The sequence below is a fragment of the Carettochelys insculpta genome, chromosome 18 (genome assembly GCF_033958435.1).
Source record: "Carettochelys insculpta isolate YL-2023 chromosome 18, ASM3395843v1, whole genome shotgun sequence".
Taxonomy (NCBI): domain Eukaryota; kingdom Metazoa; phylum Chordata; order Testudines; family Carettochelyidae; genus Carettochelys; species Carettochelys insculpta.
The window spans coordinates 6,145,007-6,159,928 of NC_134154.1; the positions used below are offsets into that span (position 1 = coordinate 6,145,007).

General features: G+C 58.4%; 1 protein-coding gene across 1 annotated transcript in view; it reads left to right on the top strand.

The window, feature by feature from the left end:
• KSR2 (kinase suppressor of ras 2) overlaps positions 1–14,922 on the top strand; it is a 237,264-nt gene that overhangs the window by 26,128 nt on the left and 196,214 nt on the right. Inside the window, exons 2-3 of the mRNA XM_075012305.1 lie at positions 4,921–5,061; positions 11,633–11,783. Coding sequence (XP_074868406.1) covers positions 4,921–5,061; positions 11,633–11,783 — 292 coding nt within the window. The remainder of the gene's footprint in view (positions 1–4,920; positions 5,062–11,632; positions 11,784–14,922) is intronic.

Genomic DNA, 14,922 nt, shown 5'->3' on the forward strand with positions numbered 1-14,922 from the left:
CTAACATTTCCAGACTGGGGCAAACAATACTGCCAAACCTTTGGATCCAGACTAAAGGGTCCTCTTAAAGCTGCAGCGTCCAGTGCGTTCGCCACTCATGCGGTGAATAAGATGCTGTGATGTGGTGAGAACAGCTCTCTAAGTGAGTGCAGCTCTTGGAGCCTTTAAATGATGCTCCTTGGAGCCTCAGGCTGGGAGTGCTGTCCGCCTGCTCTGTGCACGCGCCTCACCACTTGGTGGGAGAAGCACGCGGCGGTGGCCCCAGGAGAGGCTCCAAAGGCTCTGGTGAGTGGCCGTTGGTGAATGAGAACAGAGGGCTGGGGGTGCCTGGCTCAGGGGGATGGGGAGGGCATTTATTTAGAGTGGGGGATGGGGGTGAGATATAGGTTGCAGATACTGGCTAAAAGCCTGGAGGCAGAGTTGAGATGCTCCGTCAGGGGAATATCTGCCTGACTTCGGGGCCTTAATAAAAGATGAAGTTTGCAGAGTCACGCTGATTTCGAATGGTATTAATAAATGGATCATTGGAAACGTTGTGTGTATTATTTGGTATGAAATACCCACCAATATGCTTCTCTTATTTGACAAAGTTTTGTATCACTTAATGTGGCGACTATGGAAAGACGACAACCACAACTGTGGCCATCTTTGACTTCCTATTGGACACCGCTGTGCTAAAGCTGCCTGCCTCCTGCCACAGCCCCACATGCCGCTGCAAGTGGCCAGCTGCTGGGGTCAGTCTGTGCATTTCTGGGCCACGTGCCCCCCAGTGTGGGTGGGGATCCGTGTGCTGGCCCAGCCCCCAGCACAATCCTTGCAGCTCCTATTGATTGGAGATCAACCAATGGGAGCTTCCTGGGCCATGCTTGCGGTGCAGACAGCTTGTGAGGCTCCCTGCCTCAGCACACATCACCACACAGAGGTACACGCTGCTTTGAGAGGTGTGTCAGGCTGCAGCAGGCAGGGAGCCTGCTTGAGGGTCCTGCTGGGCTGCTGAGCCTTATATGGTAAGTACCTCCCAGGCAGAGCCTGTAGCTCCTTCCCACCAGTTCTCTGCCCTAGTCACAATCCAAACCCTCTGAGCCCCCATCCTGCTTCCCTGTCCCTGGTCATGACTCCCTCCCAGGGCCTGCACCCCTTCCCCAAGTGAGAATCCTCTCCTGCACCCACACCCCCTCTCCGACCTCACCCCCTGCAGTCCAGTCCCCTGCCCCAGGTGACAGCTCCCTCCTCGACCCTGCACTCCGTCCTTCACCCCGGTCTCCTAACCCAAGTTCCCTTCCGCACCTTCTCCACCTGATAGAGAAGAGTGCGGCCCTTGGCCACTTACCAAATTCTTGGGGGGCCCCCATTAAAAATGATTGCGCCCCAACCGCCACTTTAAAGTGCTGTTTTGTCCTCCGCTTTCTTTAACGGTTGCCTGTCCATTAACACTTCTTTCCATGGTCCAGCGATGCAGCGTTTTCTCCGGTGAGCTCCTGAGCCGCAGTGGAAAGCAAGCCCATCAGGCTGCGAAGTCAAAGGGAGTTCTGCAGTGACTTCAGCGGGAGCCCATCCGCACTCCCTATTTTTAGGAACGTCATGTGTTTTACCCTGGTACTTTCCCTAGCGCTGCATGTCACATTCATAACAATGCATTTAGCACAGGAGTGCTGTGGAAACAAGGCGTTTTCCACAATGGCCTGGTGCCACCTAGCGTTCCACAGAGCTGGCACAGAATTACCAAGCGGGAAAGCAAGGAAAGGGAATTGCCCAAGGTTTCTTCCTGTCACAGTGTCTTAACTGAACGCGACCGTAATCTCGATGTCAGTGTAACTGGCTCAGGTGCTTTGCATCACTCCAGATCATAACGTGACCATCTCGGCTGGCTGATTGCAGTAGTCGGGGATGGTGGTGGAATGCCCATCAAATATGGCTTTGAAATTTGACATGGAAGGTCCAACAGGTCCAACCTCTCTAATCCGGCCCTCTTGGGACCTGACCGGTGCCGGACGACAGAATTTGCTGGACCTCAGGAGGTCAATCCTGTCTAGCAACATTACAACACTTCCACAGAATCATAGAGCTGGAAGGGACATCTAGCTCAGGAGGCCATCTAGTCCAGCCCCCTGCTTCAAGCAGGATCAACCTCCACAAAGTCATCCCAGCCAGGACCTCCCATTGCCAACGGGCTCGTAGAAGACATTTGGGGTAAATTACAGCTTAATAACAACACAGAACCCTGAGCACCAGGACTGGTGCCTGGAAACAAACTTTATGGGACTACGGGAAACGTGGCCATGCCCATGATATACGGTCGTCCTGCTAACTAAAATCATGCTGGATTACAGATGTTGCCGGATGGGAGCGTTCTGGATTGGAGATGTTCCACTTGTTTTAAATGTGCGTGTGCCCACTGAGGAGCAATGTCTGTGGGTCGGTCCACTGAACACCATCAGCCCAAATGTTTGCCACAGCCCCTGGCACCCCGAAATGCCCCTATGACACCTGGCGGTAGACAACTGTTCAGGGAGTTTCATTATCCCATGTAACTGCGAATGTTCCTGGGCAGAGGTCACCCAGCGCGGCGGAGACAGCAATGGAATCTAGGGGTGCTGCCTGCCGGCCCCATGAGCAGGCCAAGAGGCACCGTGTCGGAGATGGCTGAGGTCAAAAGCAGAAGCCAGCGTGCTGCAGGGAACACGTTCTCCGATTCGTGCCGGCCGGCACTTGGTGCGCTGTTACCAAAGACGACGTTCTGAGGACATGATCCTGGCAGGTGCTGAGTGCGCTGGCCTGGGCCCACACGCAGTGCGCAGAAGGGAAACCGATTTGGCAGGAGTTATGTGGACGTCAGTGGACTGCTCAGCAGCACGCAGGAAAGGAAGGGAGCAGAGCCGTCCCAGCTCCAGGGCTTGCTCCAGTAAGGAAGGAGCTGGAAAGGGAACCTGCTGGGCAGGTTTTCAAAGCTTCCTGTGGCATTGGGCGCTCGGTTCCCAATTGCCAAGTGAGCATCCAAGTGCTGGCCCTGGTCTCTGGCTGCATCCCTCATCTCTCTGCAGTGCCGCCTCTCCCTGTCCTCACCCCCGCTGAGTTGGGGCTGAGGTCTAGCCTGGGAGGTTGGTGGCACCTGAACACCTGGCTCGCGCAGGTGGTGAAATGCAGCCCTGCTGCAGAGAGGATTGCAGACAGCGGCTCTGGCCGAGGGAGAGGTGAGCCATTTGCTGCCCCGAGTACTGTGGGTGCGGGGCCGGGGTATGGAATTTGCCACTGGGAAGGGGGCTGGTGTGAAGTGACACAGCTGGCTGCTGCCCTCTTGCGCTGAGGCTGCAGATCCAACTCTCCTCAAGTCAGAGTTCGTGCTCCTCCATGGCCGTGTTTCTGGCTTCATCCCGTGCCCAGGTGCGCTGAACTGGGCGTGGGGGAGGTTGTTCCCTGAGATCCTTCAGTGCTTCTGCAGAGCCGCTAAAAGCTGGAGAGGGGTGTTTGGATCCACGGCTTTCCAGGCGGCAGTCCTGGGCTCCCACTCTACATAGACAAGAGTTCCTGTAAGGGTGTCACCCACTCATGGGCACCCATCTGTGGTCATGGGATGCCCCCTAAGGTCTCACCTGGTCACCTGATAAGATTCTGGGGCTAGGATCTGACTAGCTCTGTCCACAGTGCCGTCAGCTCGTGGGTCAGGCTCGTGGCCAATCCAGCACCAATCTTTGGCCACAGGGCCGGGGCCGGGGCTTTGCCCAGGTATACATTCAGCTTGCACTCGGTGCTGTCTAAAATGCTGTTGGTGTCTCAGACAGTGTAGAGATCTGTGTGAGTTCTGGCCCTACCCCAGCTGCTGCTTTTATATTGGTCTGCTGGGCCCTGATTGGCTGCTGCAGAGACAGCCGCTCTGTCCTCCCTGGAGGACCTCTTGTCTGCTCCCTTCCCTGGTATAAGGTGTGGCAAGTCCTCTGGCCTCCTGGAGAGGGCATTGGGGCTTATTCCACCCCATTACAGTTTCCTGATGGCATCTGCATTTGTTGCCTGCAGGGGCCTTTCCAAGAACAGCAGCACTGAGCTGGTATTTCTGGAACAGTGCTAAGCGAATCCTAGAGCAAGCCAGCATCCCCCTTCTGCTACCGGTGCTTGGGACCTGGCCGAGTCAGGCATGGGAACAGCATTGGAAATGTGGCACTAGTCATTTCAGAGTGGCTGCTATGAACTGTGCCCCAACTTCAGCGGGGTGGCTTGTGGAGTCAGACACTAGGCGGTGTGGTGATGGGTGTCACAACGTGACCTCTCCAGCCCCATGTGCCGTTCTCTTTCATGCTGGGGTTTTGTTCCTGCAGAACGGGAAGGCTTTTGAGGGGTTTGTGTCCATGAAAGGCAAATCTTGGGCAACATCTGCAGATCATTAATCCTTGGGAGGCCGTCGGCAGGGGTGGGGCGCAGTCGATTCTCTTTGTTGGCAAAGTCTACGTCTACACTACAGTGATCTGTCAACAGGAGTGACAGTTGGAAGTTATCTTCTGACAAAACTTCTGGTGACAGATCACGGCGGCACACAAAAGCGGATCGCTCTGGCGACAGAGAGTGGCCGGACTGCCTGGACGCTCTCTCGACTGAGCGGCCAACTGGAAGCACAGCAGACAGGACTGCCCGGTGACCCGGAAGCCTTGTCTGTCGACGGAGGCTCCCCCGGAGCGTCCACTCGGCTTTTTTGTGGCCAGATTCTGTTGAGAAAGGCGTTTGTTTGGCCGTGCGGGGGAGACGCAGAAGACTATGCACAACAGTGCCGAGTTCTGTCAATGGTACGTCGTCCGGACGCTCCCCCAGAAAACCTTCTAGCGTAGCCATAGCCGTAGACAGGGTGTGGTGGCTTGGGGGAAAAGGGCAGTGTGGGTGTGTCTGTTTGCTGGGTGCCGGCCGCCTCAAAAGGCCTCTTCTCTTCTTTTCCAGAGCAAGCTGGTCAAGTACTTCAGCCGCCAGCTCTCATGCAAGAGGAAGGTGGCCCTGCAGGAGCGCAACGCCAAGCTGGAGGGCTTCCCTCAGCTCCTGCACTGGTTCCGCATCGTAGACATCCGCAAGGAGGTCATGGAGGTAAGGCCCACGCCTGGAGCCGTCAGAGCCGAGCTCCTGCCTCTTGCCTTCCCTGCAAGCTCCCCCCGGGTTCCCGCCCTCCTCCCCCTCAAGGGTGCCTCTGTGCTTCTTTTCCAAGCCCCCATTCCATCCCGACTCCTTGTGTGCTGAGCGCTGCGTCCGCTCCTCCGGGTCCCGCCTTGGAGACGGCTGTCCTGCGCTCGCCTCCGCCCTTGGAGCAGGGTCTCTGGCTTCCTGCGTGCCTCAAGGGCTGAGCAGTGGTGGAAAAAGGACCCCAGAAGTTACTTGAGTAGAAGAGCCTCTGCTTTCACTTCTGGCTGCTTGAGTACATTCAAGATGTGCCACGCACGCACTTCTACTCAAGTAGTTTCCCAGAGGGCCACCGGTGGCTTGTACTTAAGTATATTTCGGCCCCTCCCCCCAAGTAGTTGTACTTTTACTCAAGTCTGGGTACTTTTTCCACCTCTGGTGCCGAGGCCCGGCATGGGGCAAGACCACGCCCCCAGCAAGCGTGTGTCCCACAATCGCCTCACAGCACGTTCCGCAGAGTCCCAGGGGCACATGTAGCCGCTGGTGCTGAGCTCAGCAACGAGGTTCAAAAAAAAACCCTCCGTACCCCAGAAAAGCCCCAAGCCAGCCGCCGCCCAGGGCCATAGCGGCCCCAGTGCTGCGTGGCCTTCCCGCAGCTGAGCCTGGGGAAGTGCCTCTCTGTGGGAGGCCTCATTGCCCGTTTGCTGGGGCGGCTCAGTGGGACGAGGGGGCAGCGTTCTCCGAGGCGATTTCGGGCACTTCCGCCCCTGGGCGACGTGCTTGTGCTCGCTCCCATTGAGCCAGGCTGCTGACATTCGTGCAGCTGGGGCAGCGGGAGTGCTGGGAAACATGGAGAGACCGTGCCCGCTGGGAGGGCTTCCCTGCAGCGTGCAGAGCTGGCCAGAGCCACCTGTGCCTCTCCTGGAGCTGGGCCAGGTAGGAGCCCACCCCCCCAGCCGGCTCCTGCATCCCTCTTCCGCCCGGACCCCACCCCCAGCCGGCTCCTGCATCCCTCTTCCGCTCGGACCCCACCCCCCAAGTCTAGTCTTGTACCCTGCTTCCTCCTGGACCCCACATCCCCACCCTGCTCCTGCACCCCCAACCCCACACAGACCCCCTGCCCCATTCCTGCGCCCACCCCAGCCTGCTCCTGTGTCCTCCTTCCCACCCAGAGCTCGCACCCCTCCTCTAGCCCACTCTTGCCCCCTACCACCCCCAAAGTATATTAGCCCTGGGCCCTCAGCAGAGCTAATCTGGCCTGGAGGGGGCAAGCCTTGAGCCTTGGCACCTTATCTCTCCCTGGAGCCAGAGGTGTCTTTTTACCCCTGCTTCTCCATTGCAGGCCACCCCTGTGAGGAGTTTTTTCCTCCTTCCCGCTGGGGACCCGGTCAGTGAGAGCTGGGTGGATTTTTGGCTTCTCACTTGTGTGTGGCCCCTGACTTATTTTTCTGTGGGTCAGTGGCCCAGAAAAGGGTCCCCGCCCGTCCTGGGCCTTAAGGGACGGGTGGGGAACCTCTGGCTCCCCGCTTAGCTTCATCCGGCCTGTGGCAAACCTGTGCGCCATGGGCTGGGGGCCCTGGTGTGGCCATAGCAGAGACCGGGGAAGCTCGGTGTGCTGCCCCAGCCCCCAGCACTGGCTCCGCAGCTACAGGAGCTGCAGGGGAGGTGCCGGCATGCACAGCGGGCACACACCAGCCAGCAGCCTGGCTCCTCCGCCCAGGGGCTGGACATGGGGGTCGCTTCGGTGAGTGGCACAGAGCCAGGGAGCCTGACTTAGCCCTGCTGCGCCACCGTCCGGGAGCCACCTCAGGTGAGCGCTGCCTGGCTGGAGCCACACCCCGAGCCTCCTGTCCCAGTCGGAACCCCCTCCCACCCCCTGCCCCCACTTGCAACCTCCGCCTCACTTCTGGCCCCACCCTGAGTGTCTGCCCCCTCCCCAGGAGCCGGACGGGCGGGCACCGATTCACGCCCTGACCTGTGCTACTGTGCTCCCCACGAGGCAGCGCGTGGCCTGGGACTGATTTTTTTCCAGGGGCCAGCGACTCCCGACAATAGAAACAGTTCCCCTTCCCCACCCTTGTCCTCCGGGCTTTGCTCGCTTGTCATCCGCCTCCCAGCCCCTGGCTCCCTCTCCGGCAGGGGCAGGGGATGCGAGAGATCGTGCCACTGCCATCCTGGGCCCTGCGTCTGCTTCTCTTCCCGGCTTCCCCCGTCCCGCAACCCCAGAGCCAGTGAGGCCTTCGGGCGTGGAGTGGTGCCAGCAGAGCTGTGCTGTGCGACCAGCTGCCCCCTCCAGAGCAGAGCCCAGGCCTCTCGCTCTTGTGAGCCTGGTCCTGTGAGTTGCTGAAGCTCCTTCAGAGGGCACTGAGCCCTGCTGGAGTGCAAGGAGCCTCTCTGATTTCTGCCCCCACCCCACTCGCCAGGTTGCGGGAAACAGGCACAGCTGGAAATGACTTGAGTCCCGGTAATACCTAACACTTACACAGCACCTTGCAGGCAGAAGCTTCCCAAAATGCTTCACAAGCCGTATGTTTGTAAAGGACCTGTGAGATGCAACCTGCTCTGGGGTGGAGCCACAATGCTTTGCACGCCGGGGAAAGGGGAGAGTTTAGCTATGGAGCCTGGGGCCCAGCCTTGCCTTGGGAGACATGCTTAGCGTGCTTTCATATCTGGAGCAGATGGGACCTCGACCTTTAAGGCCTCCTTGAAAGGATCAAGCTCGACAAACAGCAGGGAACTAGCTTATTGGAAGGGTTGAACTGGCTCTGTCAGGATTTGAACCTGGGACTCTAGGGAGCTGAAGTATTGAAAATGCAATAGAGGTGAGCGCTGAAAGCCCCGCTACCTAGGGAGCCCCAGCCTGAGCCCAGCCTCTCCCTATCCATCTTGCTAACACACAGCTCCTGCCCTGGCACCAGCATGGGCCTGATTTCCACCCTCCAAGGGTGTCTGCGCTGCAGCTGGCAGGGAGCCATCCAGGCCAGGCAGCCAGGCTCAAGCACAGAGGTTAAATTAGCCATGGGGATGTGGTGGCTTCCCACCCACCTGACCCTGGGACTAGTACTGCGGTGTCTGCACACGGCTCTTTGTAGGGTGCCCGCATGCATGAAGGTTGTGTGTGTCTGGCATAGGCTGGGGGCCTGCTCCACTCTGCAGCACAGGTGCCTTGGGAGGCTGAAGGGGGAATTAGCCTGGGCTGGGACTGATTAGGGGAGGCCAAATTGGCAATGGATGACCACCTGGAGGGCTTGATGTATGTGATCGGTGCTGCTTGGGGCAGGTGTGGCTGGGGGAAGAGGGAGTGGAAGGTAGGAAGGGGAGATGCCTTGGGGTCAGGGCACGCTGGATCCTGAGCAGACCCAGTGTGCAGGTCAGAGCAGCAGGGAAGGACAGCTCTGGGACGCTGTTGCAGCCCATGCTGTGAGTCAGGGGCTGGAAGAAGCACAGCAAGCGACATCCAGGGGAGCTGCCAGTGCTCCTGGGGATGGAGCATCCTGAGGAAGGCCTGGAGCAGGCAGGTGAGAAGCCCCCAACTCGAAGGTGGAGAGACAGTAGAAAGCTGTGGACAGGCTGGAGCTGGGACAGGCGGGAAGCCCCAGGGGGCAGCAGACAGGCTGGGATTTCTTGCGTGTGTTTGAATGTGGAGGAAGGGCACCGTACTGCTGGAGGGAGGATGCTGGTCTGGGAAGGGCTGGATGTTAGAGGAGCCTGGTGGAGAGGGCCAGGCCCTGCTCACAGGAGCTGGGTTTCAAAGCCATGGGAGATGGCAGCCTGCCACTGACCCAAGTCCCTTCTCAAGGCTGGATGAAGCGTGCCAGTGCTGAGCCTAGGGGGACTCCTATTTGCTGCTTCCCTTCCTTCCACCCTGATGCTGGCCTCTAGCCGGCTTCCAGCCATGCTCTCCTGCCTGCCCGAGACAGCAGCACCCACCTGTAGTGAGCACTAGTTCTGCCCTTCCACAGCCGCTGTCACCCGGGCCCTTGCAGCAGCCCAGAGGCGGGGCAAGGGCTTTCCTCCATACTGCAGAGCGGTGGCAGAGGCGCAGGGGTTTGGCACAAGCTCTTGGTCACATCCCAGTGCAACCCAGGGGTCCTCGCTCCCCGCTCTGTTAGACTGCGCTCTGGACTAGCCTCAGCCTGGATACGGTGTGGCCAAATCCCCCTAGGCTGCATTCCCCCTTACAGGAAGCCAAAATCCCCCTGCAGTTCCTGCCACCCCTTCCAGAGGGAGTTGGAGGGGAAAGAGCAGAGTGAGATGGTGGGAACGGAACTGCTGCCCCACCCTAGGACTGAGAGCTCTTAGCTGTCCCCCGACAGCAGCTGTGGCTCTTTGGCCTCCCAGCTCTCAGGTGAGGTCTAGCAGTTCTATGCCAAGCTTTCCCGGCTGGGGCAATGAGGCTGGGACACCCGGCCTGCCTCCCAAGGCGGCTGGTGGGCTGGCTAACGCCCTGCGGGATGGCCAGGCTCTGTGGCAGCGGTGGTTAGGGGCTGGCACTGAAGAACTCGCAAAGGTGTGGTGGAAATTAGGGGGTTTCCGTGCTTCCCTGTGGAAGTGGATGCTGGGGCAGGTGGCTGCACAGCACCGACGGTTCCGCCAGGGGGCGGAAGTGCCTCGGTCACCGGCTGCGAGCTGCACCCATCTGAGCCCTGTTGTGAAGACCGGGCAGCAGGAGGAGAGGTTTTTCACCATCTCCACTCTGATGCGCTGGTAGGGCGGCTCCGCAAGGCCGCAGCAGATAGAGGCAGCGCTTGCCAGTGGTTAGGGCCCAGGAGCTGTGGTTGGGACCTGGATTCCCTGGCCATGTTAGAGATTCCCTGTGTGAATCAAGTATCCGAGAGGTCGCCGAGTTAGTCTGTATTGTCAAAAACAACGAGAAGTCCTGTGGCACCTTACAGACTAACAGAGATTTTTGGAGCATCAGCTTCCGTGGCAAAGGCCCCAAGATGCATCTGATGAAGTGGGTCTTTGCCCACGAAAGCTGATGCTCCAAAACCTCTGTTAGTCTGTAAGATGCCACAGGACTTCTGCTGTGTGTGAATCAAGTGGCTCTGGCCCAATTGCCATGTGTCCGCTTTCTGGGACCCATCAGGCCCGATCGTCAGAGGTGCTGAGCACCTTCAGCTCCCACTGACATAGCCTGGAGCTGCGGGTGCTCAGCATTTCTACGACTCGGACCCACAGCACCTCCAGGTGGGTGGCTTCTCCCTGGATTCTGCTGAGGAAGTAGGTAGATTTGCCCGTTCCGTGCTTCAGAGCCAAGCCTTGGAATGCATTAACACATGGGAAACCATTGGCAAAGATCCTTCCAGCTGTGCGTAGCAGGCGAGGGTCTGCCTGGCTGGAGCAGCCCTGCCTAGAGAAATGGCTGGCTGGCCTGGTCTTCACTTGTCAGCTAATGCCAGGGACAAGACTGGTTGAAGGCCCAGGGCGAGGTAGGCCCCTGCCTCCATCCTCACTCCTTGGAGTAGCCCCCTTCCCCTGTCAGAGGCGTGGGTGGTGGCATGGAATCTCCCTTCTCATAGGAGTGATGGCAGGGCCCTGTTCCGTGGGAGAGAAGTTGTGCTGAGCTGGGGTATATTCTGTCCTGGACAGGCAGGGGGTTCCCCCCGTACTTACCTCAGCAGCTGGAAGGTGTCTGCGCGCTGCTTCCCCTTCCCCCCAGAGTCCTTAGTCGAGGAGGTGGGGGTTTGACTCTCCACAGCAGGGGGTCTGGAAGGTTACACAACCCCCAGGTGCAGCTCACACGGTTCCAAGGTATTGTTGCAGACTCAGGTGGGCAGGAAAGTGTCCGTTACACTCAAGTCACATTTTTTAGGCTTTGACTCCGAAGGCTGGAGACTGGTGAAAGCTGCGATTCTGATGCTCTCCTGGCTTCGGGAGCTGGGAGTGGAGGCATGGGCATGGCTAAGGCACAGGCGCCCGCTTCAGGGCCTGCGGAGCAGGGTGGAGAATGGAACTCCTCCAAAGCCCTCTTCCGTTCTCGTCTGAACCAGCGGAGCCGCATGGCAGAGCGGGCTGGAATCCAGCGTGGTACGGTACCTGTTCCAAAGCACTTGCCTTGTCAGGGGCTCCGGCTTTTGTTGGGCCCATTGGCCAAGGTGCCGCTGAAGTAGCCTCAGGGATGGGAGTGGATGCGCTCTGCTTGGCCTGTGTGCATGTAACAGGCTACAAGTGGCTGGAAATTCTATAATTGCCAGTCCTTACTCTGCACTGGTCCATACAGTAATGACATTTACTTGGCATGTGTTTTTCAGCCATTATGGAACCATGCTGTGTAGAATTCCAGATGTGGGATCCTGGTAAACAATATGAGACAAAACTGGAACTTGAGCTGTGTGGAAGCCTGTTTGCATGTGTCAGTAGATGGTAGCAGGTTGCTTTCTTAGATGCCTCCTCTGTAGGGAATGTCCAGGATTGTGTGTGTCAGCGGTGGGCTTTGTCTCTCACTCTGACACAGTCTCTGTTTTCTGACATTGTGAATTGCAGCCAACTCCCAGGACACTTCTCCTGCCCAAACCCCTCTCCTATCTCTTGTCTCTAGGAAATCACCCCTGGCCAGCTGAGCCTGGAGGACCTTCTGGAAATGACTGATGACCAGGTCTGTGAGACACTGGAGAAGTTTGGGGCCAACAGCGAGGAGTGTGCCCGGCTGAACGCTTCCCTCTCCTGCCTCAGGAGTGTCCACAAGTCAGGTGAGAAAGAGCTGTGCACAGCTGGCTGTTTCTGCTGGGTCCCGAGGGCTCACTCATCTGCTGGGGAGTTCTCAGGCTCTCCCTTAGAGCCCCGAGTGTCCTTTCTCCTTCTCTCCTTTGCTCCGTCATCCTGGTATCGGTTCCACCTTGCTCCTGGCTGAGCGTGAGTCCCTCAGTCAGACAAGTCCATGGTAGTCCTGAGTTAGCTGTAGGGAACAGGGCTGCTGTTGTTTCACACCCTGGAGAGCATCCCAGGAGCGGGAGCAGTGCTGGGCAACCCAGGATAGCGAGTGGGCCTCATAAGTGGCCCCCCTTCACTTCAGTGGGCTGCACGATTGCCATAACCACGAGGGTCTCTTGGGGTAGGGTAGTTTTGCTCACTGCACTGGTGAACCTCGAACTTGCGGGGTGGGCTGAGTGAACCATAGCAGCGCTTTGATTGGCCACAGAGGGAGCCCACGGCTCTCACAGTCACGGCCACGTGCAATCAGCACACACATCACCTCACCCGCTGGCGGCTTCCCTCTTGTTGCATTGCTGGCAGCACCCGGAGCACCCCTGTTCGCCTTGGCTGGCAGCCTCAGCTGTTGCCAGTGCAGTTACGGTGCCTGGGCTAGAATGTGTGTGGCGTGAGAGTCCCCAGGGCGTTAGAACTCCCTTCAAGCTGGTTCAGAACTCTGTAGAGCTGCTGTCATCCTTCACTGCAGTCTGTAGGCTTCTCATGGAGCTCCTATAAATCTCTATGGAAGTCCATGTTGGGTAATGGGGTGCAAAGGGCCAGCCCCCTCTCCAGAGGCCATAGCAAAGGCGCCGACGTGGAGCTGTGTGGGTGAAGCTCAGGTGGTCTGTGTCCGTGCCGTGCACAAGCAGAGACCGTCGGTCCCTGGAGCTCGTGGCCTGGCCCCTCTTCCTCGTGCGTCGGGGTGATAGGGTGGGAATGCTCTGCCACATTGCCCCGCATGGGGGCGGTTCAGTGACGAGTACGTGAGCGGAAATGCCAGTGGTGCGCCTGACATGGGAGCGTGTGGACATGCCGGCTGTTCGCCTGTGCTGGGAGCAGACCACGTCCCTTTACCAAGCCGACGTCTTCACATTTGGCCGCTCCTTCAGGGTGTTCCCTGTTCCCGTTTTGGCTGGGAGGATCCAGAGAGTGAGGTGCTGTCTGGGAGTAAAGCTCCCGGTAAACCAAAGTTAGGGCAAGGCAAATACAGTGCGGTGGAGGCCGTCTGTGCCCCGCGGGTTTGACAGCTCAGAAGGGGCCAGTCCTGGCTTCAGCTCGCCAGACACTGGATGGACAGCGCAATGCGGAGCCAGTCAGCCCTGGATGCAAAGCACCTCAGAGGTGACTTGTGCCCTGGGTGCCAGCCAATCCAGGGCTATCCTGAGGGAAGGGGAGAGGCTGGGCAGTGTCCCAGGTGCGGGGCCTCAGGCAGCCCCCCGACATCCCGGACCCCCTCCCTGACCAGCCTGGCTGGGGGTTGCCTGGGTGGGGGTGGTGGCTGCAGTAGCAGCCACAGGGTCACCTCTCCTCTGCCGCACACTCACCATGTGGTGCTCGTCCCCGGCCGCCTGGCCTGGAGAGCCTGGCTTCTCCACCGGAGGCTGGGAGGACTCCAGTGCTGCATGGTGAGTGCAGGGCGGGGGCGGTGACCCTGGGCAGTGGCTGCTGCCAGCCCAACCCTCCCAGCCCAGTCCATAGGACAGGTGGGGTGGCCACTGCGAGGCCTGGGGCAGCCACTCCACTTTGCCCTGCGGACGGGACAGCGCTGAGCCCCTCTCTAGTCTGGATATTTGTGGGCGGCGCAGGGCGTATGTCAGGAAGGAGCTGGTAGAAAGAGGTGGAGGCTTGAGCTTTCCCTCCCCTGAGGCGTCGGCACAGTGAAAGGCAGCAGGACCATCTGCAGGAGGCTGTTGTGAGCCATGAAAACTCCCTTCAGAAATCATTGTTGGCCCTCAGGTGAGTCTTCCCCCGGCACACTGGGGTGGATATGGTGCTTGCTGAGGTGCTCTGGCAGGGGAACAGTTACCTGTGCCCACTTAGAGCGTGTGCCTAAGGCCCTGGTCTGCCTCACAAAGACACCCCAGGTATAGGTCCAGGCAAACGGGCTCATGCCTGCCGGCGGTGAGGTTTTATTTGCTCTGCTCTGCACTGGAGAGACTGAGTCACGTCAGAGCACAGTTTGGCTAATCCGGCACTGAAATGTGCATTTCTGCTGGGGATGCTGTTTTCTGGGCATGTTGTGGCTCTGACTGCAGATCCTACAGACGTTCGTGTGCTTGAAGGATGCTTGTGGGCTCAAAGCTAAGCAGGTGCAGCCTCCAGCTTTCTCTTCTCCTGCTGGGAGAACGTGCCTGTGCTTATCCATTTCCCTAGGCTCTGAAGTTTGCATGGCCCTTGTTTGCAGAGTGGTTTAGCTGCTTTGTCTGGCTGATGGGCTAGAAGGGCCAAGTAAGTATCACACCAGGGCACTTAGCCAGGCTGGGGTTGTTAAGTACAGGTGGGGTGCTCTACCAGGGCAAGGGGAAAAGCTCCCTCGCACCTTGCTGTCTGCCTGGCGGAGTTCACTGCTCATAAGAGGAAGAAGGAACTTGTGCGCTGGACGACACCGTTATTTTGCTGCATCAGTCTTGGGTAAATCTTGTGCTGTGAGCCTCCTTCCTACATCCAGCAGAGGGCACCAGAGGTCCTTGAGAGCGCCAAGTTCTGTTCTACAAGGATGTGATGCTGGTACCGCCTGCATCCACAGCAGGCGAACAAATGAATAAATGTGGCATTGGGTTACTTGAGAAACCAGAAGTGTTTGCTGGAACTGAGATTTCCATCTAAAATTCAAGGGCCTAATCCACCCTTGGCCTTGGATCCAGTGGGTGTTGCTAGACTTACCGTACAGCACCGAGTTTAGCCTGAGGTCTTACTCTAAACCGAGTTCTGCTTAGTTCCAGTCCAAGTTTCATGTTGGTCCTGATTCTCCAAGCCCTCCTACGAGTTCTTGGCTGTTTGCCTGTGTGGGGACTTCAGCCTGGGCCTCCCTGTTTTCCTGCTGGCACGGAGTTTGGGCCCAAGGCTGGAGGTCCCTCTGTGCAGAATGTCTGTTGTTGAACTTCAGCTGCTGTTCTTGTTGGTGTTGAGTCCCTGTTT